Source organism: Panulirus ornatus, chromosome 38, assembly GCF_036320965.1.
Source record: "Panulirus ornatus isolate Po-2019 chromosome 38, ASM3632096v1, whole genome shotgun sequence".
Lineage (NCBI taxonomy): Eukaryota > Metazoa > Arthropoda > Malacostraca > Decapoda > Palinuridae > Panulirus > Panulirus ornatus.
Window position 1 is genome coordinate 4,508,037 of NC_092261.1, and position 25,774 is coordinate 4,533,810.

Consider the following 25,774-nt stretch of genomic DNA (forward strand, 5'->3'; position numbering starts at 1 on the left):
AAAAAAAATATATATATTCTTATATATTTATTTTGCTTTGTCGCTGTCTCCCGCGTTAGCGAGGTAGCGCAAGGAAACAGATGAAAGAATGGTTCAACTCACCCACATACACATGTATATACATACACATCCACACATGCAAATATACATACCTATACATCTCAATGTATACATATATATACACACACAGACATATACATATATACCCATGTACATAATTCATACTGTCTGCCTTTATTCCTTCCCGTCGCCACCCCATCACACATGAAATAATATATATATATATATATATATATATATATATATATATATATATATATATATATATATGATAAAATAAATATATATATATATATTTATTTATATTTTATACATTGTCGCTGTCTCCCGTGTTAGTGAGGTAGCGCAAGGAAACAGACGAAAGAATGGCCCAGCCCACCCACATACACATGTATATACATACATGTCCACACACGCACATATACATTCCTATACATCTCAACATATACATATATATAAACACAGACATATACATACATACACATGTACATAATTCACACTGTCTGCCCTTATTCATTCCTATCGCCACCTCGCCACACATGAAATGACAACCCCCTCCCCCTGCATGTGCGCGAGGTAGCACTAGGAAAATACAACAAAGGCCACATTCGTTCACACTCACTCTCTGTCATGTATAATGCACCAAAACCACAGCTCCCTTTCCACATCCAGACTTCACAAAACTTTCCATGGTTTACCCTAGATGCTTCACATGCCCCGGTTCAATCCATTGACAGCACGTCGACCCCAGTATACCACATCATTCCAATTCACTCTATTCCTTGCATGCCTTTCACCCTCCTGCATGTTCAGGCTCCGATCACTCAAAATCTTTTTCGCTCCATCTTTCCACCTCCAATTTAGTCTCCCACTTCTCCTCGTTCCCTCCACCTCTGACACATATATCCTCTTTGTCAATCTTTCCTCACTCATTCTCTCCATATGACCAAACCATTTCAAAACACCCTCTTTTGCTCTCTCAACCACACTCTTTTTATTACCACACATCTCTCTTACCCTTTCATTACTTACATATTTGCTATTTCCCACATTAGCGAGGTAGCATTAAGAACAGAGGACTGAGCCTTAGAGGGAATATCCTCACTTGGCCGCCTTCTCTGTTCCTTTGTTTGGAAACTTAAAAACGAGAGGGGAGGATTTCCAGCCCCTGCTCCCTCCCCTTTTAGTTGCCTTTTACGACACACAGGGAATACGTGAGAAGTATTCTTTCTACCGTCCCCATACCTTCAACAGCCAGGATCAAACCCGGGACCCCTGCATGGCAGGCGGGAGTGCTACTAATGGGCTATGATCATAGTCCTCAGATGTTTCACGTTCTGGTCCAGTCCATTGGCAGCACGTCGACCCCAGTATACCACATCGTCCCAAATCATTCTATTCCTTGCGCGCACCTCACCCTCCTACATGTTCTGGCCCCGATCACTTAAAATCTATTTCACTCCATCCTTCCACCTCCAATTTGGTCTCCCCACTTCTTGTTCCTTCCATCTCTGACACATATATCCTCTTTGTCAACCTTTCTGCACTCATTCTCTCTTTTTATTATCAAGAAGTACAGAAAAGGGTAAAAGAGTTGAAAATGAAATGCTTAAGGACAATGTGTGGTGGGAGAAGGGCTAGTCAACTAAAAGTTGATAAAAGTAAGAAAGAGGTCTTTTAATAAGATGATTATGGTTGACTGTACTGAAATGGTTGCAACAAATGGAGAAAGTCACTAAAATGGAATACATATCTGATGTGGAAAGGACAAGAAGAGGGAGACTACGCTGGAAATGTAAGGATGGAGTGAAAGATATTTTGAGGGGTTGAGACCTGAATATGTAGGAAAGTGTGACATACAAAACATAGAATGGGCTGGAGCAACGTTGTATACAGGAGGTAATGGGCTGGACCAGGGTATATGAAGTATTCAGGGAAAACCACAGAAAGGTCTTTCGGGCTCGCTGTGGTTATCATTTCTTTGAGGCACTACCTCACTACAGCAGGAAACTGCAAACAAGTACAAAAAGTATACATGTACATAAAAAATTCTTACTCTGGGAAATGACACAACACCAATGAAATAATCATCACATATTTATTACGTATTCACAAGATCTTTGATTTCAAAAATACACAAAAAAAATGGATGGTGTCTCCATTCAAATCTTGCTGGTAAGGAGAACCTGTGCTGTGCTAATCTTCTAAGCAATGAGCAGTACAATACTTAATAATAATGTACTTGAAGCACATTGAAACACTCTGAAGAAGTGGCTCTTACTTTGGATGTGAAGAAAATCAATATTTTAACAAGACCTTTGATTCTCCTCTGGATCGTCTTTAATCAGCAAAGTTCAGTTACATGTTGGTTCCAAAACATACTGTGAGATGTTTCTAATTCTAAAAAAGTATTAGCCACTGTGACTCATCAGACTTTGCCAAATACACAAATGCAATGGATGGATATAAACTGTCTCATGTACAAGCCTAAATACTTCTAAATAACACCAAACAATAACTTCGCTTATCGCTACATCCTACAGTTTTACATATACCTGGAATATAATATCACAGATCCAATAAACCTGCTCATTTCAGTTCATATGAAGCTGATTGACCCAAGCAAGATACAGGATGACGTGCTTGCATGTCAGTCTATGAACCATGGAAGCCTAACCACAGACATTTCTCTCAGCTTAGAAAGCTGAGGAATAAAAGTCGTAACCCTTACATTGTTATGTGCCTCAAATGAGATTCAATGGTTCATGCCCTCATCTGAATTTCAAGTGGATATACGATTCTGTTTCTTATCCACAGACATCACTAGCAATCTAATATCACAGCTGGAGAAAATATGCAACATTACAGGAGGCTAGATTGACTTGCCAACTACTGTGGTCAATTTTATGATAAAAGGAACAATTTCTCGTTTTAATGTACTTACTTTATATGGAAATGATTAATTTTCTATTTCTTCAAGTGAGTAATGTTCTGTATATATATATATATACATAAATGATATGTAAAATATAAACAAAATACTTCTAAGTAAAAAAAATATGTAAGCAATAAACATGGTGTGTAAAATCACACCTGAAAAAAAGTGTGTGCTGTAACTTGTATGGATGTATGTATAATGATACCGCACCTAGTAAACACTCATTAGTATGGCATCTTATATAAATATGGAACAACTATGCTGCCCCATCGACTCAACACCCTCCCCCATTTATATAAATCATACTACTTTTTGGGGTATTTTCTTCAATAAAATCTGATAAGATTTTTTTTCACATTGTGTGACTGCCATTTCAGATGAAATGTACAGTTAAAAGGTTAATACAGACAATTTATAGGAAGATATGGAAGTTCCTGTGCACCTGACAGTGCTGATCCTTCAGTCTGAAGAGGTCTAGTAACTGTCCAAAAACTTTGGAATGTTTCAAAGATTTTGGAGCTATTTAACCACAGCAAACTACATATGCTCTACATTACCTTGCTTCTATCTTTAAAAACTGGAACCAGTCAATACCTCCCCTGTTTAAAAAGCTAAAATCAATGAAGTTTCCATTTTGACATATACAAATATGGATAATACTATTCAGTCTGACTGGGGCACAGACTAATGAAGCTAGTGGTGTTGCCAATCGGCAATGCAGAAAAACTAATACAAAGTTAATACCTAGCAAATGGCCATTTGTGGTTTTGGTGGCACAATAGTACATTATTGGTTTTGGGTTATCCATAAAATTCAATTTCGAGCAAGAAAGAGTACAATAAAACTGATTTTCCTTTGGCTCATATGTCACACTTGCAATTGTTTACTTCTCTAAACACTGAGAAAATTAAAGATATTCAATAGACCTTGTGAATTCAGTTTTCAATCACAATATTGTTAAAATCACTGCACTTTACATACGAAGAATACTGTAAAACCTCTGTTATCTGAAATGCTTGGGAATCAACCATTTTGGATAAAAAAAATTTGGTTAATCAGGGTTTTTAAATATCCCTTGCATTAGACAGGGGTTGTGTTCAGAGAAAACCTCATGCAAAGAGCTCTTACAGTGAAACAATAAATATACAGAAAAAAATGGATATGTTAAGAAGCATCATGGTCAGCACTGGCAGATTCTCCCTTCACCTTACCATCATGTAGCTTCTGATGTCATGAATTCAGCCATCCTGTACTTGCTTGAAATGGCTCTGGCTCAGTTACAGTGTCTCCATTACATAAATCCTCATAAATCTTTTGAGTTTCAGACCTGAGCTGTATGTTACTTAGGCTACTTTTCTTCTTTGTCTGATGCTCTATGTATACCAACTGCATTTTGTCCATAAGTGGATTTCTAATCCTTGTGGTTACCTTGATAGACAGTGGAGTAAAATGGACCACTGTGCACCAAATTTTCTCCACATTCTTCTTTATGTTCCCAATTGTTGATTCACCAAAGTCCTTGGCACATTCAAGCACTGAAACTCCCTCATCAACAATAGTGCTTCCTAAGATTTCTTGCTTTGTTTATAAGGTCAGCAAAGTTCTTTTCCATTTAACTAGTGGTTCTCGGGTAGGAGATGATGGACATTTGGATGCCATATAAAAAAAAATTAAACACAGCAGGTCGCAGAAAATCACATTAACAGGTATACCTAAATCATACAAGTAGCATAAATCAGCACATAATGGTGGTAACTGTGAAACTGACCTGTTGGCGGGAACATGCCATGCTCCATCCATAACCCATGGCTACTCCACCTGCCAATCCTTGCACGAGTTTTGGCCCACTTTCTACTGCACCGATACCCTCTCACCAGCATCAAAGTGTCAGAGGATTTCTGGTTTTGTTTCCAAAGTCAAAGAGAATTTCTTCCATTCAACTGCTGGTTCTAGGGTAGATGCTGCAAGATGCCATATTTACAAAAACAAACATATGAGTTCATAGGAAAATCACTTTTTCAGGTATACACAAATTAATCAAGTAGCACAGATCTACACAAAACACTGGTAACTGCGAGACTGACCCACTGGCAAGAACATGGCGTGTTCCACACAGGACCCATGCTTAATCTGTCCCCCAGTGCTTAAGGAAGTTTTGGGGCACTTTTTACAATACAAAAATCTTCAAATACTTTAACTATTAACTATTTTTTCAATATCTTACATAGAGGAAATACCAACATATATAAACAAATAAGCACTCCTAACACCTTGATCTTCTTCTGCTGCTTGGTGATGTCGTAAATAGTCATGCCAATGGTGAATTCCTTCATAAAAGCCACCTTAGAATAACCCTTAATCAGCCTCTTGCATACCTCTATCTTCTTTTCAAGCCTTAAGATATTCCTCTTGTGCTTCATGCAAGGGACAGATGGCTTCACAAAGCTGTCAGGCAATTGCTGGTGATGCTTGAAAGAGGCCATTGTCAACAACAGTAATCAAAGGTGCACAACATACACAAATCTGCAAGATCAGCACACATCAATGCACCAGAGAGCACATGAGAGACAATAAACTATCACAAGCACCACAAAACATCAGATGGCGAGTACCCTAATCACTATGGTGTGATGCATGCCATTGTCAACAATAGTAATCAAAGGTGCAGAATATACACAAATCTGCAAGATCAGCACACATCACCACAACAGAGAGCACATGAGAGAGTAAACTATCACCAGCACCACAAAACACCAGATGGTGAGTACACTAATCACTATGGTGTGATGCCTGCACATTTTGAAATACTTACTTATCTTTTATAATCTTTCAAATTTTTCTCAGATATTTGAAGGTTGCCAACTGGAACTGAAAGGTTTGAACATTCTATTGTCTAGAATTACAGATAACAGAGGCTTTATTGTATACTGTACATCAAATTTTACTTAATTAAAAATTAATGATTCTTACTCCACAGGCCTGTCAATACAAACCACGAAGTTCACTTTTTAACCAATGAATTGTCAACTTACAGCACTATCAGAAAAAATATACACGATTTTTTCTTACTTTATCAATCATGCATTAGACAATCTGATTAATAGTCCTGTGAACACAGAAACAGGAATCTAAGTACTCACAGTACACCAGATGTAATCAGAAAATATATAATAGAAATTCTTCTGCTCATATAACCTGCATTAGGAAATCTAACAAGATTACCAGTTTTTGATATGACGGCTGTTCAAATAGAAACTGAGTGATACAAAAAGCTGAAACTGTGACTGTTTCCTCAGCTGCAAGTTTAAAACAGCACTTGTGGAAAATGAACAGCTCCACAAAAATCTTTCATCAATTTTAGGCAATGTAAACAGATTTTTTATGTACAGTTCATTCCTTACTCTAAATTTAGCAACTGCACTTTGTGCACAACATGAATCATTATTGGAAAATGTATGTATGAAGGGTAAAGCCATAATTTTTTATGTCTGATAAAGATGTGTTAATAACTGAAACACTGTTTAACATTAAATTTTGCATCACAACATGGTTACACCACTTGCATCATGTTATGGCTGGTCTGTAACAATAATTATAAATCAAAGGGATGAACAATGACATGCTTAGCATGCTATGAAACCATAACATTAAAAGTCAAGGTTTAGTTTAGAGTAATTCAAGTTGATATGTACTTGGTCAACACAAGCATCTCAGTCAAGAGAAATCTTCCTTTTCCAATGCTGCATTGCATTAAAGTATTTTACACAAGTGAAAACTTTATTATAAAAATATACTTTAAACATTACATACTGTATGAAAACTCATGTTCACTATACTCTTTAACATTTTCACAGAGACAGAACTAGCTCCAACAACCATGACTCCCAGCATACAGCAAGCCTGTTGTTATCATTCCCACACCAACTCACTAGCCCTGGAATGCTCAATGAGTTTTTGACACAATACACACCCTGATTGAAATCCACACTTAGGAATTTGTGGAGATACTGAAGACTAATTAACTTGAGGATTTTGGCTTCCTTTGATGTTCACCAATGTCTCAGTGGAAACTAAAATCGATGTTTTCAACAATGCATACAATCACCCAGAACCCCAAGCCCCCAAACTCACAAGATCTGTCCTTGAAAAGAAGCTCCATACCTGCAACAATGAAGCACCTGTCCAAGGCCCAGACAGCATCCTCTACTGCCAAGTTGGAGTGATAACAGGATATCCTTATGGACATTTAGGCATAAATGCCCACATCAAGAACAACTTAAAAGAGAGTAAATTTGTTTCACCATTTTTCAAAATGGTAATGAGACATTGCACAAGTCAAGAAAAAACATAAGAAGGCAAAAAGTTCCAAAGTCAGCTGTGGAAGGAAAGCAGCAGTCAACAAATCACCTAACCCTTTGTGGAAAATGCTTGCAAGATAAGGAACATAGAAGAGTAACAAAAATTGTACCAGAATTAAAATAGCTAAGTAACTGGCAAGGGTTAGAAGCCTTAAATTTGCATAACATGGTAAAAAGAAGAGTGGAAAGGGGGGGTGGACCTGATTGCAACCTTGAATTTTTTTATTTACTTATTTCATTTTGCTTTGTCGCTGTCTCCTGCATTAGCGAGGTAGCACAAGGAAACAGACGAAAGAATGGCCCAACCCACCCACATACACATGCACGTACATACACGTCCACACATGCAAATATACATACCTATACAACTCAACGTATACATATATATATATATATATATACACACAGACATATACATATATACACATGTACATAATTCATACTGTCTGCCTTTATTCATTCCCACCCTATGATTACCTTCCACTTCCATGGTTCCATCAGCTGCCAAAGCCACTCCCAGATATCTAAAACAATTCACTTCATCCAGTTTTTCTCCATTCAAACTTACCTCCCAGTTGACTTGTCCCTCAACCCTACTGTACCTAATAACCTTGCTCTTATTCACATTTACTCTAAGCTTTCTTCTTTCACACACTTTACCAAACTCAGTCACCAGCTTCTGCAGTTTCTCACGCGAATCAGCCACCAGCGCTGTATCATCAGCAAACAACAACTGACTCGCTTCCCAAGCTCTCTCATCCACAACAGATTGCATACTTGCCCCTCTTTCCAAAACCCTTGCATTCACCTCCCTAACAACCCCATCCATAAACAAATTACACAACCATGAAGACATCACACACCCCTGCCGTAAACCTACACTCACTGAGAACCAATCACTTTACTCTCTTCCTATACGTACACATGCCTTACATCCTCAATAAAAACTTTTCACTGCTTCTAATAACTTGCCTCCCACACCATATATTCTTCATTTTTTTATAACAAGAATAATACATGAAATTAAGTAGGTAAGTTGTTGAAAAAAAATCTAGTAGTATTCTATAACTTAAAAGTGTACAAATGGAATAAGCTGGAAGAGGATGTGGTAAATGCTAACATCAAGAAGTTTAAAAGGTCATATGAAAGTATAAAATATCTGAGGGATGAGGCCCTGTGAGTGTAAAACAGCCTCCCCATACAGTACAAATCAATAATTAGACTGAGGTATTTTCAATCTAATAATCCTTATCCCTTTTATTGTATATCTAAATTTCATGGGCATTCACTTAAGTGTAATTTGCATTTGAAAAATAAGTGTGAATATGATGATTTGTCTTCCATTAACAACTTTAGATGGCCACAGAGCTTTCTTTTTTGGCACAGACATATATCCAAAACAATACCTAGCAATTTCATATAAATTTAGGTTTCTAACATATGACAATAAAATCTAGCAAACTGATTGAACTAAAAGCCAAAAACTTTCCAAAAGTGTGAAATTGCTAAAATGGGAAATGGTGGCCAAGTATGAAAAACATATATACAATACCATAATCTAAAAGTATTGTGTACTATATATCCGTCAGCAGTAAATCATATAATTAAAATAAAATAATATGCATCATCTAACTTTATGCCTTAATTATCTCGGTGACCTCTGATGTAACATTTCTCCATGTGAACTGTGGCAATTTAGGCAAAATGAAAGTTTGGGGGATGCCCAGGAGAAATTGCAATTAACGATATACAGTATTTAATCACAAAATGCAATTTTGTGCAGCGAAAAGGTTAAGAATGAATGAAGTACTAAACCAGGATAACAGTTAAGACTTTGTTTATAGACTTTTCCACAAGAAGAAGCACTTCCCTTTCTTCTAAACATCTTCATGACTTATTTCTTTGGCAGTACCATATTCAAAGACAAGTCCTACTTAGCCAGTGGACAAATCCAAGATTTCTTATATCTAGGTGTCAAGTAAATTTCAATTAGTATCTTCATCTCCATGGTGCACTATGGATACCTATTTAACCCTTAGTTTAATTTCAGAGATGCTAACACTGACAAACATGTAGATAAGAATGTGATGTCCAAAGTACAGTAAAACACTAATTAAGATGTGTAGACATGTATGAAAAACTAAAAGATGCTTTCAGAAAAAAATAAAATTTTAGGTTATTGATATGCTATATACAGTCAAAAATGAATAAAAAGAAAAAAGATGACAAGAAAGGTCCATTCCAACAAACACTTAGGAAATATTAAATGCTATGGGATTTCCTAGGAAGTATTAATTTATTTCTCATTTAGTAATTTCAAGAATTATGTATAATGAAACATCCTGCATACAGATCATTTGTTCAATAACTGAAAGGGAAAACTAAACTGTCTTGTTGTTTCTGGCTTTTATGAATATGAGGACTGAATGGAGTTGCTGCTTGGGTTTTTTTGTCTGTACGGGGAAAACTTAATTGTGCCACTGTTTTAGAATTTCTAGTTAACTGAGTTATGGATAAAATATTTCAATGTACTTACTTTTATGTATACACACTTACTTAATACTTTTCTTACATCTTGGCCTAACATATCAATTCCACTGCACGTAGTTGGTAACAACATTTTTGAATAACTACAAGACTTCTGCTGTTTACTTAATGTACAAGACACAAATGGCAGATGAAGTCATGATAACAGATATAGCCCCTGAAGTTGAATATTGATATAACAACTGGTTCCATGATAAGAACAGAAGGCATTATTATGGGCACTTTAAGCAGAATTGCTTATGAGAGTCAGAAGCAGTGTTCATTTTTATCTATCATGTGACCTTTAGTATACACTGGAGCACTTTACTTCATTTCCAGTTCAATATATTACACTAATATGATTTACATATATGTACGTTCATGTATTCTAACCTATTCCTTCAAAATCATAATTACAGCTTGTATCATAAAATAAAACCTCCCACGTTTCATTAACTCTTGAAGTTAGAAAAGAAGTTAATGATTCTTATCAACCATTATTCTACATCTATATTATCCACTAAATCATTTTTTTTTCATACTTATTTCCTGTTTCCCACATTAGTGAAGTAGCATCAAAATCAGAGGACTGAGCTTTAGAGGAACAAAATCCTCATTTGGCCTCCTCTGTTCCTTCTCTTGGACAAGTAAAAACTGGAGGGGAGGATTTCCAGCTCCCTGCTCCCAGCCCTTTTAGTGGCCTAGTTCTAAGACACACAGGGAATACATGGGAAGTATTCATTCTCCCCTATCTCCTGCGATAACTAAATCAGTCATTATTAATAAAAATCAAGGTATTTTCGCAAACAAACTACTTTGTTATTAATACAGATTTGAACAAAACAAAATAAACTTTAAACAAGTTTAAAATTATTTTAATGTTTTAGAGCCCGCACCATGAGATACCTATGCACACATTCAGTTGAGAAATTCAGGTATATACATGTAAGAAGTGTATGTACAGAAACAAACAAAATACAAAATTTTAGTATATTTTCTTCCTGATATATACAACTATTGAACTATATTAACATACTACTGACAGGATTTTCCCCCATCACTGAATATCACATATGAATAATGTTTTACTCAACAATTACATACCAAACAATAACTACTTCAGAAAATTGTTAGATTTCAAGCTGAAACTGATTTCTAATCATAAAGAGCATTCAGGTGGCAACAACAGCTGCTGCAGCAGCTTTTGTCTTTGCAGCCTCCTTTCCTCCAAGGTATTCATAATTTATCAAACGGCAGCCCTGATGAAAAAAGAATAAACATCACAAGTTCTTTTGACATGAGAAATACTTTATATACATACAATGATTTTGCAGAAAATAATTTCTTGTTTGTCTATAGTGTATCCACATATAAATTTTGCTCATGCCATGCGACAGTACGTCCATATATGAACTTTACTCAAACATTGTGATAGTACTGTACATCCACAGATGAATTTCACTCATACCATTAGGTGGTATAACTATATATGAATTTTGCTCATACCATAAGGGTAACAACTAAAATCTTCAGCAAGTTGGTGACTTTTAAATAAATACCATATTCACTATCAAACAGTTCTAAATATCTATTACTCTTTTTTAGTTTCATCCCTTTCTGCATGCGATACCCCTTTAAGGGTACAAGCTTAGCACATCCTGTTTGGTCAAGGGAACTAAGTCCTTGAATAGACAGCCTAACTAGCCCAACACAAGCAACAACAAACATACAAAACTATCACACAATTAGAATAATGCCTCACCCACAATAGGATATCTACATCTCCATCGAGGTTTTCAGCCACTTTTCTGCCCTAGTCATATATGAATCCAATCTACACTCTCTCATAACCTTGGATAACTCCCATTAAACAAAACTACTACTCTGGCCATAACTTCAGAAATGCATGACATTCTTTCCCCATACCACAAACTTCTACATAAACACAATGAACAAATCAAAAGCCTTCAGAACACTTAGTGGTACCAGAGTTGGACAAGGGAAATACTCTTAGTATCCACTACAAACAATTCATCCACTCCACCCTAAAGTAGGCCTCATCTGAATAATCATCTACACTAGCAACAGCAAATATAACAGAAATCACTGGCTGCCTGGAAACCACAAGCACTATCGTATATACAATGAAACACAGACTCTTTCAATACAGCAGTAGACCCTTCTCATCTGCACCACTCCATAACTGACCACAATTCTTCAAGCAGAAAAAAAAGCTAACTCCTACCTAACAATTCAGTGAACTATACTTACAGATCCCCAATCCCCAATCAATAAAACATGAACAAAACACACACTCTGCATTGGCTTAATAAGGACTAAAATAACTGCCCTCCCAACTAAGCCTTAAACACCACCCCGCTAGACATTCACCCATTTGATACTTTTTCATACTTGATCACCATTTCCCATGTTAGCGAGAAAGCACTAGGAACAGACAAGGAAAGGCTACATCTGATCACATCGATTCTCTAACTGTCATGAGAACTGCACCAAAACCCCAGCTTCCTATCCATAACCAGGCCCTACAGACCTTTCCATAGTTTACTTCCAGACACTTCACATGCCCTGGTTCCATCCAATGACAGCACATCAATCCCAATATAACACATTGTTCCAATTCAATCTATCCTATACACATCTTTTACCCTCCTGCATGTTCAGACCCCAATTGCTTAAAATCTTTTTCACTCAATCCTTCCATCAACAATTTAGTCTACTTGTTCCTCTTGTTCCCTCCACTTCTAATATAAATATCCTTTTTGTCAACAATTCCTCACTAATATATATATCAATATTATATTCTACTATACTTAATTGCTGTTTCCCACATCAGCGAGTAGTGTCAGGAAACAAACGAAGAATGGCCCATCCATTCGCATACACATATACATAAATAAACACCCACATACGCACATGTACATACATATGCATATCAACATAAACATACACAGACATATACATATATACACTTGTACACATTCATAATTGCTTGCCTTAATCCACTCCTGTCACCACCCCGCCCCACAGGAAACAGCAACGCTACCTCTTGCTTCAGTAAGGTAGCGCCAAGAAAACAGACAAAAAGGCCACATTTGTTCACACTCAGTCTCCAGCTGTCATGTATTGTGCAACAAAACCACAGCGCCCTATCCACAGTCAGGCCCCACAGATGCTTCACCTGCCCTGGTTCAGTCCATTGAGCACGTCGAACACAGTATACCACATCATTCCAATTCACTCTATTCCTTACACACCTCTCACTCTCCTGTTTGTTTGTTTTTTCATACACATTCGCCACTTCTCATGTTGGTGAAGAAGTGTTAAGAACAGAAAGCTGAACCTTAGAGGGAATATCCCCACTTGGCCCCCTTCTCTGTCCCTTCTTTTGGAAAACTGAAAACGAGAGGGGAGGATTTCCAGACTTCTGCTCCCTCCCTCTGCTCACCTTCTACGACACGTAGTGAATACGTGGGAAGTATTCCTTTTCCCCTATTCCCAGGGATATATATATATATATATATATATATATATATATATATATATATATATATATATATATATATATATATATTTTTTTTTTCATACTATTCGCCATTTCCCGCATTAGCGAGGTAGCGTTGAGAACAGAGGACTGGGCCTTTGAGGGAATATCCTCACCTGGCCCCCTTCTCTGTTCCCTCTTTTGGAAAATTAAAAAAAAGCGAGAGGGGAGGATTTCCAGCCCCCCGCTCCCATATTATATATATACCTATACATCTCAATGTACACATATATATACACACACAGACATATACCTATATACACATGTACATAATTCATACTGTCTGCCTTTATTTGTTCCCATCGCCACCCCGCCACACATGGAATAACAACCCCCTCCCCCCTCATGTGTGCGAGGTAGCGCTAGGAAAAGACACCAAAGGCCCCATTCGTTCCCGCTCAGTCTCTAGCTGTCATGTAATAATGCACCGAAACCACAGCTCCCTTTCCACATCCAGGCCCCACACAACTTTCCATGGTTTACCCCAGACGCTTCACATGCCCTGGTTCAATCCATTGACAGCATGTCGACCCCGGTATACCACATCGTTCCAATTCACTCTATTCACTCTATGCCTTTCACCCTCCTGCATGTTCAGGCCCTGACCACTCAGAATCTTTTTTACTCCATCTTTCTACCTCCAATTTGGTCTGCCAGTTCTCGTTCCCTCCACCTCTGACACATATATCCTCTTGGTCAATCTTTCCTCACTCATTCTCTCCATGTGACCAATCCATTTCAAAACACCCTCTTCTGCTCTCTCAACCACACTCTTTTTATCACCACACATCTCTTACCCTTTCATTACTTACTCAATCAAACCACCTCACATCACATATTGTCCTCAAACATCTCATTTCCAGCACATCCACCCTACTCCGCACAACTTGATCTATAGCCCACGCCTCGCAACCATACAAAATTGTTGGAACCACTATTCCTTCAAACATACCCATTTTTGCTTTCCGAAATAATGTTCTCGACTTCCACACATTCTTCAAGGCTCCCAGAATTTTTGCCCCCTCCCCCACCCTATGATTCACTTCCGCTTCCATGGTTCCATCCGCTGCCAGATCCACTCCCAGATATCTAAAACACTTTACTTACTCCAGTTTTTCTCCATTCAAACTTACCTCCCAATTGACTTGACCCTCAACCCTACTGTACCTAATAACCTTGCTCTTATTCACATTTACTCTTAACTTTCTTCTTTCACATACTTTACCAAACTCAGTCACCAGCTTCTGCAGTTTCTCACATGAATCAGCCACCAGAGCTGTATCATCAGCGAACAACAACTGACTCACTTCCCAAGCTCTCTCATCCACAACAGACTTCATACTTGCCCCTTTTTCCAAAACTCTTGCATTCACCTCCCTAACAACCCCATCCATACACAAATTAAACAACCATGGAGACATCACACACCCCTGCCGCAAACCTACATTCACTGAGAACCAATCACTTTCCTCTCTTCCTACACGTACACATGCCTTACATCCTCGATAAAAACTTTTCACTGCTTCTAACAACTTGCCTCCCACACCATATATTCTCAGTACCTTCCGCAGAGCATCTCTATCAACTCTATCATATGCCTTCTCCAGATCCATAAATGCTACATACAAATCCATTTGCTTTTCTACGTATTTCTCACATACATTCTTCAAAGCAAACACCTGATCCACACATCCTCTACCACTTCTGAAACCACACTGCTCTTCCCCAATCTGATGCTCTGTACATGCCTTCACCCTCTCAATCAATACCCTCCCATATAATTTCCCAGGGATACTCAAAAAATTTATACCTCTGTAATTTGAGCACTCACTCATATATATATATATATATATATATATATATATATATATATATATATATATATATATATATATATATATATATATTTTTTTTTTTTTTTATACTTTGTCGCTGTCTCCCGCGTTTGCGAGGTAGCGCAAGGAAACAGACGAAAGAAATGGCCCAACCCCCCCCCATACACATGTATATACATACGTCCACACACGCAAATATACATACCTACGCAGCTTTCCATGGTTTACCCCAGACGCTTCACATGCCTTGATTCAATCCACTGACAGCACGTCAGCCCCGGTATACCACATCGCTCCAATTCACTCTATTCCTTGCCCTCCTTTCACCCTCCTGCATGTTCAGGCCCCAGAGGACTGGGCCTTTGAGGGAATATCCTCACCTGGCCCTCTTCTCTGTTCCTTCTTTTGGGAAAAAAAAAAAAATATATATATATAACCAATGAACATTTTTCAGTGTATTTCTTACCTGTATTATTTGAGCTGTTTCATTTGTGATGTGGCAGGCAAATAGTAAGAGGTTTCTTGGCTGCACCTTAATGGCAAACCTCATGAAAATTGCCGAGTACAAGCAGAGTGCTGTAGACAAAACAATCAAGCTTTAGAAACGTAATATACGGCATGCAGGTATGTCTGGCATTACTTACATGTTATCACTACAAAATGCTGTTTAGTATATGAAGAATGAAATAAAAGTAAAAAATATTTCAACATTTTAGATACACTTCATCCTCAAATTTTCATCTGCAAGACATAAAAAGCAAAAATAAGAACTGCCAACCTTCTATGCATAAATGCTCAAAAAATCACAATCTCTCAAGATACTATTGACTTAATACAATTTACAACCAAAGTTCAAGATAGTCTGTCAGCATGGCAGCATACTGTTAAGAAATTTTCAAGTCAATCAAATTTACTGTGCCATCAAACACAACCATTTTTGCCCTTCTGATTGTGACCTCTCATTCTATACATTCATTAATTAATTGACCCAAGACCTTCACTCCCTCACCCACCCTATGAATCATACAGTTCTCAAGGTTCTATTCACTGCCATATCCACTTCCAGGTATCGAAAACATTCTATTTCTTTTGAATTTTCTCCATTCTAACACACATCCTCGACTAACTTATCTCTATGTTCTGTTAAGCTTATAACTTTGCTTTTATTCACATTTACTTAACTTTCTCCTTTCATGCACTTTCACACTCAGAAACCAACTTCTGCACTTTCTCACAGTAGTCCACCCCTGAGCCACCTTCTATAACATGCAGGGAATACATGGGAAATACTACTTCTCTATCCCTAGGGATTTTATATTTCATATATTTTCTGTACATACATGTGTATTTGGGTGGGTTGAGCCATTCCTCATCTGTTTCCTTGCACTACTTCGCTATCGTGGAGACGGCGGTTAAGTATGATAAATAACAAATATATAAATATATTTAGGAAGAAAGTGATTGGTTCCCAGTGAATGTTGGTTTGCGGCAGGGGTGCGTGATGTCTCCATAGCTGTTCAATTTGTTTATGGATGGGGTTGTTACGGAAGTGAATACAAGAGTTTTGGAGAGAGGGGCAAGTTTGCAGTCTGTTGTGGATGAGAGGGCTTGGGAAGTGAGTCAGTTGTTGTTCGCTGATGATACAGTGCTGGTGGCTGATTCGGATAAGAAACTGCAGAAGCTGGTGAGAGTTTGGTAAAGTGTGTGAAAGAAGAGAGCTGAGAGTAAATGTGAATATGAGCAAGGTTATTAGGTACAGTAAGGCTGAGGGACAAGTCAATTGGGAGGTGAGTTTAAATGGAGAAAAACTGGAGGAAGTGAACTGTTTTAGATATCTGGGAGTGACTTTAGCAGCGGATGGAACCATGGAAGCGGAAGTGAGTCACAGGGTGGAGGAAAGGGCAAAGGTTCTGGGAGCGTTGAAGAATGTGTGGAAGGCGAGAACATTATCTCGGAAAGCAAAAATGGGTATGTTTGAAGGAATAGTGGTTCCAAAAACGTTAAATAGTTGCGAGGTGTGGGCTATTGATAGGGTTGTGCAGAGGAGGGTGGATGTGTTGGAAATGAGATGTTTGAGGACAATATGTGGTGTGAGGTGGTTTGATTAATTAATGAAATGGTAAGAGGAATGTAAGGTAATAAAAAGAGTGTGGTTGAGAGAGCAGAAGAGGGTGAATGAGTGAGGAAAGATTGACAAAGAGGATATATGTGTCAAGAGGTGGAAGGAACAAGAAGTGGGAGAACAAATTGGAGGTGAAAGGATGGAGTGAAAAAGATTTTGAGCGATAGGGGCCTGAACATGCAGGAGGATGAAAGGCGTGCAAGGAATAGAGTGGACTGGAACGATGTGGCATACCAGGGTCAACGTGCTGTCAATGGATTGAACCAGAGCATGTGAAGTGCCTGGGGTAAACCATGGAAAGTTTTGTGGGGCCTGGATGTGGAAAGGGAGCTGTGGTTTTTGGTGCATCATACATGACGGCTAGATACTGAGTGTGAACGAACGTGGTAGTAAAAGCTTTGTGAAAGATGAAAGCCGGCAAGGCAGCGGGTTTGGATGGTATTGCAGTGAAATTTATTAAAAAAGGGGATGACTGTACTGGTTGGTAAGGTTATTCAATGTATGTATGACTCATGGTGAGGTGTCTGAGGATTGGCAAAATGCTTCCTCAAAGCTAGAGACTGAGTGTGAATAAATGTGGTCTTTGTTGTCTTTTCCTAGCATTACCTCGTGCGCATGCGGGGGGGAGGCGGTTGTTATTTCATGTGTGGCAGGGTGGTGACAGGAATGAATCAAGGCAGCAAGTATGAATTATGTACATGTGTATATATGTATATGATGTATATGTCTGGGGATAAGGGAGAAAGAATACTTCACACGTATTCCCTGCGTGTCGTAGAAGGCAGCTAAAAGGGAAGGGAGCGGGTGGCTGGAAATCCTCCCCTCTCGTTTTTTTTTTTTAATTTTCCAAAAGAAAGAAGAGAGAAGGGGCCAGGTGAGGATATTCCCTCAAAGGCCCAGTCCTCTGTTCTTAACGCTACCCCGCTAATGCGGGAGATCGTGAATAGTATGAAAGAAAGAAAAGGTGTATATATATGCATACGTTGAAATGTATAGGTATGTATATGTGCGTGTGTGGACGTGATGTATACACATGTGTATGTGGGTGGGTTGGGCCATTCTTTCGTCTGTTTCATTGTGCTCCCTCGCTAACTTGGGACACAGCGACAAAGTATAATAATTTATACATGACAGCTAGAGACTGAGCGTGAACGAATGTGGCCTTTGTCGTCTTTTCCTAGCGATACCTCGTGCACATGAATAAGGGCGGACAGTATGAATTATGTACATGTGTATATATGTATACGTCTGTGTGTGTATATATGTGTATACGTTGAAATGTATAGGTATGTATAGGTGCGTGTGTGGACGTGTATGTATATACATGTGTATGTGGGTGGGTTGGGCAAACACACCAACACCTTATGACCTGTAACCCTGATCCATGGATGTGGCTAACTTCCTCAGTACTAAAGGAACCTCATAAGGACAGAAGAGACTCTCAGGGCAGGAAGTAAGTAAGTAAGCAAGTAAGAACCTGTGCGTATGTGTATACGTGTTAAGTATCCCTTATCTGAAATGCCTGGAACCAGAAAATATATCTTTTTTTTTTTTTGGAATATTTGCATACACATAATGAAATATCTTGGGGAAGGGACACGGGAAATGGCTAAGATTTATAAAATGTGTGTGTGTATATATATATATATATATATATATATATATATATATATATATATTCTTTTTTCTTTCATACTATTCGCCATTTCCTGCATTAGTGAGGTAGCGTTAAGAACGGAGGACTGGGCCTTTGAGGGAATATCCTCACCTGGCCCCCTTCTCTGTTCCTTCTTTTGGAAAAAAAAAAAATGAGAGGATGATTTCCAGCCCTCCCGCTCCCTTCCCTTTTAGTCACCTTCTACGACACGCAGGGAATACGTGAGAAGTATTCTTTCTCCCCTATCCCCAGGGAGGATATATATATATATATACATATATTTTTTTTTCATACGATTCGCCATTTCCCGCATTTGCGAGGTAGCGTTAAGAACAGAGGACTGGGCCTTAGAGGGGAAATCCTCACCTGGCCCCCTTCTCTGTTCCTTCTTTTGGAAAATTAAAAAAAAAACGAGAGGGGAGGATTTCCAGCCACCTGCTCCCTCCCCTTTTAGTCGCCTTCTACGACACGCAGGGAATACGTGGGAAGTATTCTTTCTCCCCTATCCCCAGGGATAATATATATATATATATATATATATATATTTATTTATTTATTTTGCTTTGTCACTGTCTCTCGGGTATATATATACATGTATATACATACACGTCCACACACTCAAATATACATACCCATACTTCTCAATGTACACATATATATACACACACAGACACATACATATATACACATGCACACAATTCACACTGTCTGCCTTTATTCATTCCCATCACCACCTCGCCACACATGGAATAACATACCCCTCCCCCCTCATGTGTGCGCGGTAGCGCTCCCAAGTGCACTTTCGTGTAATTATCACATCATCAGGGGAGACACGAGAGAAATATAACACTCAGTTGATATACATCGAAGAGACGAAGCTGGGATGCCATTTGGTAAACAAGCCTATGCCTGTGTATTGCATGTAATTCTAACCATGCCTTACTTTTGGATACTAAATAATACAATACTGAAGAACATGCACCTGAAATAACTGAAACTTAAGTCAATCAAGACAGCAATCACTGCAGTCTCACAGTCTCTGCAAATTCATATTACCTTATTTGTCTGTCCACTCACCAATTGTCATCTTTCCACTAATAATTTCCGGAGGCTTCTTCGTGTCAGCAATAGCAGCAATTGGAATTCCCCAGTTTGCAATAGGTCCCCAGAAATGTGTACTGTAAAATACAATATCATTAAATATCAGTATTTTTTTGTTTCTAAAATTATATCAATTCACAAAATGTGAATTACAAGGTACATCCCAACATCTTTATTATGTAATGTGTCCTATCGAATGAAGAATGTTCAATGGAAAGTGATTGTGCACAAGAACACATTTGGGCACTCTTGAAGGTATATACTGTCCAAAAAATACATTAAATACAAGATAAAGTGTTATCAAAAGCAGAAAAAGTAAAGAAAAATGTCCATCAGGTTCTGACACGAGCAACATGCTAGCCTCTGTGAATAAAGAAGCTTATTTCATATCTACATAAATTTAGCATTAAACACAGCTTTCATGGAATAATTAACAAAGAGCATCATATGTTGTAAAAAGTATCGGACAGGTATCAGGTGCCAGGGTAGGGTGTATTTGTGCAAATTTACATGTAGGATTAAAGAGATGGTGCACAGAACATATAAAAGGTTAACAAATGATTTAATTCAAGTGTAAAAATCTCTCTCCATAAAACACAAATAGTAACAGCAATTATGCTCCTGTTTCAATTCAACTCTCAGAATTTTAAGGTCTCAGAAGTCCTTGCAGAACTCCGTGAAATGAAATATTATTCTTTTTGTTTCCCAGAACGTAAGTGCATTTCAATATAAGGGGTGTCACAATAAATGTACTCACTTTTTGACACCCTATAATACTGAATTTTTAGGGTCAATTGGATCTGAAAAAAAGAAAAAAAATTCAGTTATAGGGTGTCAAAAAGTGAGTACATTTTTGGGGGCACCCTGTATTTACAAAAACTTTTCTTCCATGTGAAAAGTAATAAATTAAGTGAATATAAACAGTGGGCATCATACCATAGGATCTATTAGTGTCAAAATGCATTTAAAAAATTGGTAAACTTCAGCTGCAAGGGGAAGTTAGGTGGGGTTCCATAGGACCTGTTTCTTTCTAGAAGTGTTTCACCTATCCTTACAATATATATCACCACATCTTCCCAAAGCTTCACAGCCCTCCCCACTACAAAATTATTTAATGTCATAATAAATAGGGAACACACCATATACATGCTTAGCTGGTCTAACTACACTCTTCGTAAAGTGCATGGAAGTTCATTTTAGTTCTACACTGAGACTTGCTTTCAATACTGCAATGCATTACTAATTCAATGCTTTGGGCATATAACATCAGTTGCTCAGCATGAATTTGATGCTGAGTACTGTATAGAGAAATGTGGTCTTTCAATGTAAAATTAGGTAATAAATGCACAAAATTAAATGAAACTGTAAAAACCCCATCTAAATTCACCAAATCCCTGAAATGATACATGAAATATAACATCAATTTGTATTCTGCTAACAGCACAAGGATGCTTGCTGTGTTGTCTGCTTAATGATAACCAATGCCATTTGCAGTGTTCAATCATGGGTGTGATTGGTATATTCGGACTACAGTATCAAACATCTGGATAAACTCTGGCTGTTAAGGTTAGGTGAGGTTTCCACTGGGTATGTTGATTCTTTACAAGTGTATTACCTTTAAATTTAACCTAATACACAAGTCTGATTTCATAACATTAAAAAAAATTAAATGCTTAAGTTCATGCTTAGCAATTGATACTTATTTCTCTAGTATTTCGTACAAGATAATTCAAAATCCCAAGATATTTGCAGTGCTAAGACTCTAAACTTTTGAATAGTACTTTACCATTTCAATATAATACCCAAGGTACATTAAATGTAAACTTTAACATATTCATATAAAGTAGGCCTTGAGGTATCATTACCAGTAGGTTAGGCTAGGTTTGTTAAGTTTGGTTTAGATGAAATTTTATATCCAGTGGTTTCTGCTATCTCTGAACGATTCTGGCCTTCACTTATATCGCAAATCACTAAATTTTTGTGATCTTCCCCAGTCATTAGCGTTCGATAAATAGGGAGATATCTCAAAAGGATGAGATTTGCTGTAGAAATGATAGTAGAAATGAAAGTCAGAATAGTGCAAAACACATAAAAAACAGTCGGAAAATCATAACTTCCAAAAAAGTGGATGTGCGAAACGGTAATTTTATCGAACTTTAACCTCCTATAGCTTGACAGTACGATCCTTATGTATGACAGTGCATTTGACTTACAACTGCTTGCATGTCACATCATCATACCTATGGGTCGTAGTGTCATGCCCATATAACTGGTCGAAAAAGACTGGGAAGGGTTAGGTATCTGTGGCCCCCAAAGTCCCACCTGCATCATTCACCTCACCTCATTAAATAATTTCTGAATTCTTTACTCTTCAGATGATCAATTCCCTTCTTAATAAGTGCACCTGCCATAGCTGTCGTATGCTGTCTCCTTCACCACAAATAAATTGTTTAATTTGTTACTAAGAATTTACTGTTTTTCACTGTTTACTTATTGGTAGAACACTGGAGTGGAGACTGGAACTTGGCTTAGGATATGAGAGGAGATGCGACTTTTGATGCCATATTTGTGTAAAATTCTGTGATGCTAATACACTACTTATTGCCAGATAGTACCAACTGTATGAACTACTCACAGAAAACTTAAATTTTTTTGGGCAGACTCATGTGGGTTGTAGGGAGGTAACGTATTGTAAACATACCTTGTATATATATATTCACAGTGTTGCATAGCAGCTCAATACTCTGTTTAATCAAACAGAAGTGAAAAGAGAATCAGTGTTTACAGTACCATCAAATGTCTTCTCACCTGATTACTCTGAATGATTAAAGAATTTCCCTTATTTATTTTTACATTTTAGTGTGTAGCATTACTGACCCAATCTAACTTTCTCGAATTAAACATCACGTATCTCCACAAAATGTTCGAAACAGAATCTTCATGTATAAAAACAGCAAATTGTCCAGAGTATTACTTGGGATGGAATACTTTCCGTTATCCTTTCCAGACTGGAAAAAAAATTGTCGGACACAATTGAATTGACTTTTGGACACATGACATTTATTCGTTTTCCCAAAACACAAATATTGTTCATCAAAAATCATAGAATTACCCAAAAAAAAAAAAACTCCCACTGACTGTACTTCCGAGATCAACGGTTCAGGATATGAAATTTGACTTTGTATATGACATATTTTGTTAACTGACATATTACTCAGTGTAGACCATGAAGATTATTAGAATACAGACAACATTCTCTGAGCCTGCTGTGAGTGGAGAATTGGCTGACTGTAAGGTTATATGGGTTTCTCTAAGAGCCTTTACAAATATATGAAGAGTTTAGTGGAATGAAATGTAGATTGTTAAAAAACTAAGTAATTGCTTGTATATCATCGTTTGTAAAGGATGTAATGATCACGGCATAATGTTCTGCGTCAATTTCTCTGATATGCCTGATCACTTCCATCTCCTTCATGGAAATATGAGGAAAGAGAGCTCATTAGAATGTTTAACACTGTACCCAAGGGTATGTACTGCCTCCCTTGCTGATTTTCTAGCCGCTAGATGGCAGGTCTGCAGTGTCTCTATGTACATCATAATCGACCAACTCGTCATTCTTTGTCAGTATATTATGCAACCCCTACCTGTATACGTAATCCGCCTTATGTTAACAACCCCCGTAAAATGATTTCCTTTTAGGTAGAATTTAGATTACAATATTCATGAATGATATTTGTGAGGATAAGATGGATATAGAGTGTTTAATCATCGTATTATGATTACGTGGACATGACGGCGTAGCATTACTGCTTCGGCTTATCTAATTTAGAAAAAGTTATTACTAGATTCGTTAGGATGACCTTTAGAGGTATAGGTTCAGAGACAGAGGGACAGAGACCACCATAAGTCTCCAGAGGGACCATCACCACAGATCTTCAAGTGGACTATCACCATAAGTCTTCAAGAGGACCACCATCATAAGTCTTCAAGAGTACTTCGAACATAAGTCTTGAGAAAGGCCATCACCATGAAAGTCTTCAAGAGGTCCATCATCATAAGTCTTTACGAGAACCCCCCAACTATAAGGCTTTATGAGAACCCCATTCATAAGTCTTCAGGAGTACCCACAATATAGATCTTCAAGATCATTCTCAATATAAGTCTTCGGAAGCACCCCCACTATAAGTCTTCGGAAGCTCCTTCCCCACTCCCCCCAACCGATGGCTTCTCGCCTATGCTTGGCTGTGTCATTCTGGTCAGAATTTCTCCCTCTGCATCCTCAAACAACTTTCCATCACAGAATGTTTACCTGTCTCTAATCCCACCCGTCACTTCTTCACACAACGCATACCTAAACAAGCAGATAGACAGAGCTGCAGGAGTTTTTCCTGGTTCGCAGAATCTTTCCTATTGGTCTTGAGTCCCGTGACTTTGCATCTGTCCAGCGACAGTCACCTTTCTTCGGACGAGACAAAAACATAAGCGCTAGTGAGTTGCCACTCCATTTGCTTTGACTCACTTTGATGCACTCTCGTTTCATGACCTGTGGCGTATCTAAGGTAAAGAAACTTGCCTACTTTTCAACTATTTTTAATGATTTGCTACTATCAGTTGCATTACCGCTTCTACGTTACAATTTTGATGAAATAAGTCATAAATTTAAGAGTTTATATAAATCTAAGTTTGGCCTAACTCTGCAACAGTTTATAATTACACTATATATTCTTATATACATCCACTGTATATAAATTTTTGATCAAGCTTGGGACTTATTATCGGTGCTTGCCATTGGCGCTTTTTCCCCTAGATACCACCCCTGTTCAGGAAACGTCGTGGTTCGGACAGCGAACTAAATGATGGCTCCTTTTTTGAAGCCTTCTTTACTAGGTCAGTTCGCTAGAGCGCGGACAGTTTGATAAACGAGGTATGTTAAACATTTTAATAAAAAGAAATCCCGTAACACGAAAATTCTTTTTTCATTAATTCGAATATAAATTTATTCTTTCTGGTACTTTCACGTATCACGCTTGACCATGGGCTTTGTTGGTCCATAACGAATGACAGTTAAGTATGCCTTTCAAGTGATAGGTAGGTAGGGTCGAGACTGGAGCTGAATAATTAATACACGTTGCTTAAGAGATTTGTTTACCAGTTAATTTTTCATGCTTATGGGTGAAAGTTCTTGTGTGGTTGTTGTGTGCGTCATGAAGAGATGATGATTTATTTCATTTGGGGATTTTTATACTCACTTCAACAGCGGCGGTCTAAGCACCTTACCTTACCATGCACCATCACGTCGAGCCCTTGACAGAACATGAAGGAACTTTATTGATTGTGTAAAATGCGATTCGTTTTGCCAAAAAAAGGCTCGTGTTCGAATCCCGGACAGGTCAGTCAGCCTATAACCAACCAAGCTGTTCAAACCTTCCCTTTAGGGGCTGGTCGATGAAAATGGTATTTGACATAGGCTGCGGTATTGTGTAATTGACATTTGCGTGTTACGGGGAAAGGGTTTTACACTCGTGTTGCCCCGTCTCTTGACCTTGTATATGTATACCATGTCTTTAATCTTTTGTACGTACACATACATCCCAGCCTAAGCCAGATACCCATTG

At 37.9% G+C, this 25,774-nt stretch overlaps 1 protein-coding gene across 2 annotated transcripts in view; it reads right to left on the minus strand.

The window, feature by feature from the left end:
• Positions 1 to 2,139: 2,139 nt before the first annotated feature.
• Positions 2,140 to 25,774, minus strand: part of Mpc1 (mitochondrial pyruvate carrier) — a 117,481-nt gene continuing 93,846 nt past the window's right edge. The window contains exons 1-4 of one of the 2 annotated variants that reach the window (XM_071684495.1): positions 22,500 to 22,691; positions 20,136 to 20,236; positions 15,746 to 15,855; positions 2,140 to 11,141 (exon numbers count right to left, since the gene is read on the minus strand). In XM_071684495.1, coding sequence (XP_071540596.1) covers positions 11,055 to 11,141; positions 15,746 to 15,855; positions 20,136 to 20,236; positions 22,500 to 22,570 — 369 coding nt within the window. In that variant the 5' untranslated portion in view covers positions 22,571 to 22,691 and the 3' untranslated portion in view covers positions 2,140 to 11,054. Of the gene's footprint in view, positions 11,142 to 15,745; positions 15,856 to 20,135; positions 20,237 to 22,499; positions 22,692 to 25,774 lie in introns of those variants that run through there. The other variant, XM_071684496.1, reaches the window with a different exon arrangement.